At 53.1% G+C, this 4,757-nt stretch overlaps 1 protein-coding gene across 1 annotated transcript; it reads left to right on the plus strand.

The window, feature by feature from the left end:
- Positions 1-821: 821 nt before the first annotated feature.
- Positions 822-4,262, plus strand: LOC120648980. Its single transcript, XM_039925596.1, has 3 exons — positions 822-855; positions 3,701-4,165; positions 4,207-4,262. Exons 1-3 carry the CDS (start codon positions 822-824, stop codon positions 4,260-4,262), a joined length of 555 nt encoding a protein of 184 aa, XP_039781530.1.
- Positions 4,263-4,757: the final 495 nt, after the last annotated feature.

A 4,757-nucleotide genomic window follows, 5' to 3' on the forward strand; every position in this document is an offset into this window, starting at 1 on the left:
ACTCCGGCCTCCGCTTGCGCTTCGACTAGCTAGCTCGACGGAGCGCCGCCGGGTTCCGACCAGACCATCGCTTAGTTGAGAGTTCATCTCCTTCCTCCTGAACGCTGGGCCCCCGTGAAGCCTCAAGCCTCTGCTTGCATAGGCCATGAATTGAACACCAAGCCAAGCGCAACCCGCAGCAATTCGAGGTGCGAGCCGTCGATCGGCCCCATGGACGCCTGCACGGACCAGAGCTCGCGACGGCGTGAGGGCGCTGTTCTCGACGGAAGCGGCGGCGAATCGAAGTTTGCCGCGTCCTCGACCGGCGAGCCCGCGGGCGTGCTCCACTGCGCTGGCCTGGACCTCCGGCCTCCGGCATGGGGGGCTAGCGCCATGCCGGCCGGCATGCCATCCAGCTCCCGCGTGGGCCTGAGTCCTGACAAGAACGACCGAGTCCTTCCATCCTCCGAGGGGACACGCACTCGATCTATACCGTACGAGTCTGATCTAACGGTCTAAAAGACGCGGACGGTATTTGAAATACCGTCCACCTCGGTTGGTTCCGGCCCTGAGCCTGTGCGCGAACACCGAGCACCCCGCGTTCACAGCACGCTCGGGCTCGCCGGAGCGTTCCGGCTAGCGCCCACGCCGTACATGCGACCAGACACCTGTCCCCTGCTCGGCGCTGCGAACCACGGCGGGACGCTGCCTCCGCTCTGCGCCTCGGCTAGCTCGACGGTATCGTTCTCGGACTTTTGATGTCGCCGAGGAAGTGGGAGCCGAGCAGAGCCGGATGCTCGGAGCCCGGCGCGTTGCCGCATGCCGCAGCGGCCAGCGGGCGGATGGCTGACCTCGACGCCGCCGGCGGCGGCGCTGGTCGCGAGGTTTAGAGGCAATCTTGCCGCTGCGTCTTCCAAGATCAGCTAGCTTTCTCTTGCAGGTTGCAACCAGCGGCTACCTAGCGCATTCTAGCCGGGGCGCTCCGGAGCGTGCGGAATGGCATCCGCGAGCCGGCGCCTCGAGCACGGCCTTGTCCGCCGAGGGCGTCGGCGATGCTTGTCGAAGCCTCGCCGGCGTCCCGAATCCGGAGATCAGTGACGAAGCCGTCTGCTAGCGTGGTCGGTGTTCTACGGCGGTGTAGGAGGCGGGTGAGCGAGCGGGCTGGCCGGCAGGAAAGGAGAAGCGGCCTGGGTCGGGGGTGGACGGTATTTCATTTACCGTCCACCCCTTGGGTCCCCGACAGCCGTCAGATCGCGCACGTAGGGCCCAGATTTTATGGGATTTCGCTTTGACTTGGTCGTTCTCCTGCCTGGCTGCCTGGACGGCATGGATCGCGTCCATGGCGCGGCGGTAGCGACGGCGCTGCTGGATGTCGCCGCGCCGGCGGTCTCTCTGCCGGCTTCTGGGCTCCGACGGCGTCTGTATTTCCAACCGAGGAATTAGAGCAGCGTGTTGTGTTGGAAATATTTCAGTTAAGATATTGTGATCTTCACTATTAAGGAAGCGTTTAAACCATCTAAACGCGATTAAGGAAACCTAATGATAAAACCCTAATGGGCTGTGATCAGCAGGCCCATTAGGCCCGTTTCCAGAGGCTGGCCCCCAGCCCCACAGTGCCTATAAATATAAGGTCGTGGTTAGCACCTTAATCACCCCATTCATCTCAATCTAAAACCCTAGCCACCGCTAGTCTGATCGCTGAAGGCACTGGAGGGGTTTGGAAGGCCAAGCACTCCCGTTTGGCGCCCGGAGGACGCCGATTTGCCGCTGCGTCTTCTACACCGACAAGAACGCCTACTTCCTCTACGGATCAGGCGTAAATGGCTGCTGCAACTGCTAACGCTGGTATAATGTTTACCAATTTATTCCGCATTAGATTGATTTGTCATGAACTAGGTTATGTTAAGATCTTGGGTTATTAGCCTCTAATGTTTAAGCCTGGCTAATTCTAACAATCGGTATCATGAGCCATCTTAACCTAGTCATGCACGGTCAATTTTGAGCCATGTTTATGCCTCTGATTTTCGTCGGTTTAAGATGCAATTAGATCCTGCATAATGGCTTTTATGTGTTAATCATGCGTGATTAGATCTAAATCATGGTTAATTAAGTTTCTGATCACGAGATTAGATCTAATCTAATTCGGTTTAGGTCAAGTTTAAGATTAATCTTGATCTGTTAATGCTAAGTGTCTCGGATTAAATGCAATCATGCCTGACTAATGAATCAGTTTAAGTTAATGTCATGATTAAATCAAGTAATTAAGGTTAGGGTTTAAGTTTGCTGACTGTTTTTTTCCCCAATTTATGCCTCTGTTAAGTTAACTTCCGCGAAATTAGATCCAAATCCATGAAATTGATGAATCAGTAAGCATTAAGAAGGAGGGGAAAACACAATTTTCAGATCGGATTATGAAATCCCCAAATCCCGTGATGAACCCTAACCCTAACCCTAACCCTAAGATTGAATCTTACCTGGTGACCATGAGTTGGTTCACTGAGAATAAGCAAGCACCATCACGGCGCATCAAGAAATCTCACGGCTGAGGCACCGGTCGGCGCTCATGGCGCGGGGCCCGCACAGAACTGCACTCCAAGGCGGCGGCCGGCGCTTGCGGCCGGGGTAGGCGCGCTGCCGGGCCCGCGCATGAGCACACGCGGCCGACGGCCCGCACACGCGCTCCTAGCGGTGCGCAGGGCGGCCACCAGGCGGTCGCGTGGCACGCGGCCCTGGGCGGCGAACCGAGCGGCCGGGCCATCAGGTCGCAACGCTGGCGCTCCACGCGGCCCACGCGATCGCGCGGCTCCCGCGCGTGGAGCCGACGCGACGGCCGGCCTGAGCCGCAGTACCGCGCGCGCAGCCTCCCGCGCAGGCGGCGCGTGGCCTTGCTCCTGCGCGGCTCGGCAGGCGGCCGGCGGTGGCCGGGCTGCAGCGGCTGACGGCTGCGGGGCCCGCGCGCATGAGCAATGGCCGGGCCAGAGCAGCTGCGCGTGCACGCACATGAGCAGCAACGCGCTCGCGCCGGCGGACGAAGCTGCTAGAGCAGTGGCGGCTCGGGCTGAGATGGGAGAGGGAGTGAAGGGAGTTTGGGCACCCTCCGACAAGCCCTATCCTATTTATACAGTGCTTGATCAGCTCGCGACCGTCCGATCGTGAGCAACGGTCCAGATCGCACCAACATTAGGGTTTGCAACGATTGGGCCGAACTGGGCCAATGAGGGAAATGGGCCGCGTGCATGTGGATGTTTTTGGGCTGTTTCATGAGTTTTAGCCCATTTAATATTAAAGCCTTTTCTATTACTGTTTCTTATGATTTAAGTTTAATTTTAATTGCTGTTATGTTTAAAGGCTTTAATTATTTCTGTTGCACTTATTATTACCAGCATTATGTTAATTAATTTCCATGAGTTATTGAAATGCTTTTAATCATGTTTTAATTGCATTTATTCACTGAAAATTATGTTCATCCACCTTAAGCAATTAAGATGCACTCTATTTAAATGGAACCATCGGGAAGTTTATTTAGAGCACTTGTAATTAATTCTGACCATCATTGATTTAATTACGAGTTTTAATGATAAATTTCGTTTGTTTTCCCCATCGGTGATGCAAATTGAAATTTATGTATGATTTTAATCAGACCATCGTAGGGTTAATATCATACTTCTTATGCGCATCTTAATTGTGAGTTTAATTAAGTTATTATTCCCATGATTTTCAGTGAACACTGTGACGGGCTACCTGAAGTCCATTGAGCCCCTGAATGGCACTAACTATCCAAGCTGGTATAAAGATGTTCAGGTGGCCATTGCTGTGTGTGAGTATGATCTCGCCTTACGTCAAGACAAGCCAGCAGAGCCCGCTGATCCCAATGGTGATCGTACTGCCATTGAGAAGTGGGAGAGATCAGACAGGATGGCCAACATGATCATTAAGAACACGATCACACCGGCCATCTGTGGTGCTATTCCTGATAAGGACCAGGATGGTAATGAGCTGAGCGCCAAGGCATACCTTGCCAAGGTGGAGGAGAACTTTAAGAGTTCTTCCAAGACTTATGCTAGCACCCTGATCATGAAGATGCTGACTTCACAGTATGATGGGCAAAGTGGAATCAGGGAGCACATTATGAGCATGTGTGACATGGCAAATAAGCTGAAGACACTGGATATGGCTATCTCTGATGGTTTTCTGGTGCACTTCATCATGACTTCTCTGCCAGCACAGTACAGTCCCTTCAAAATAAGCTACAACACTCAGAAGGCGACTTGGAGCATGGCTGAGCTCATTAGCTACTGTGTTGAGGAAGAAGAAAGGCAGAAAGCTGAGAGGATGAAGGATGCTGTCAACATGGTCAGCGAGCGCTTTTGGGCGTGTTAGCATGAGCAACACTCCTAAGCATCAGGCTGAATCTGGCAGCAGCAGGCAACATAAGAGAAAGTTTAAGGGCCATAAGAGCAAGGCCGTGTCACATAAGAAGACCTCTAATGAGAGGCTGTGCAAGTTCTGCAAGTCACCTAAACATGAGCAGAAGGATTGCCATGGATTTAAGGAGTGGCTTAAGAACAAAGGTACAATTACTGATTATGTATCTTTTATTGATGAATCATTCTTAGTGAATTTTTCTCCTAATACTTGGTGGATTGACTCAGGTGCCACTGTGCACATTTCCAATTCACTGCAGGTATTCAGTTCGATCCGAACTATAAGAGAGGGGGAGCGAAGTCTAAGAGTGGCTGATGGCAATGAAGTGAAGGTTGAAGGCATTGGGAGCTTCA

The sequence above is a fragment of the Panicum virgatum genome, chromosome 9K (assembly GCF_016808335.1).
Source record: "Panicum virgatum strain AP13 chromosome 9K, P.virgatum_v5, whole genome shotgun sequence".
Lineage (NCBI taxonomy): Eukaryota > Viridiplantae > Streptophyta > Magnoliopsida > Poales > Poaceae > Panicum > Panicum virgatum.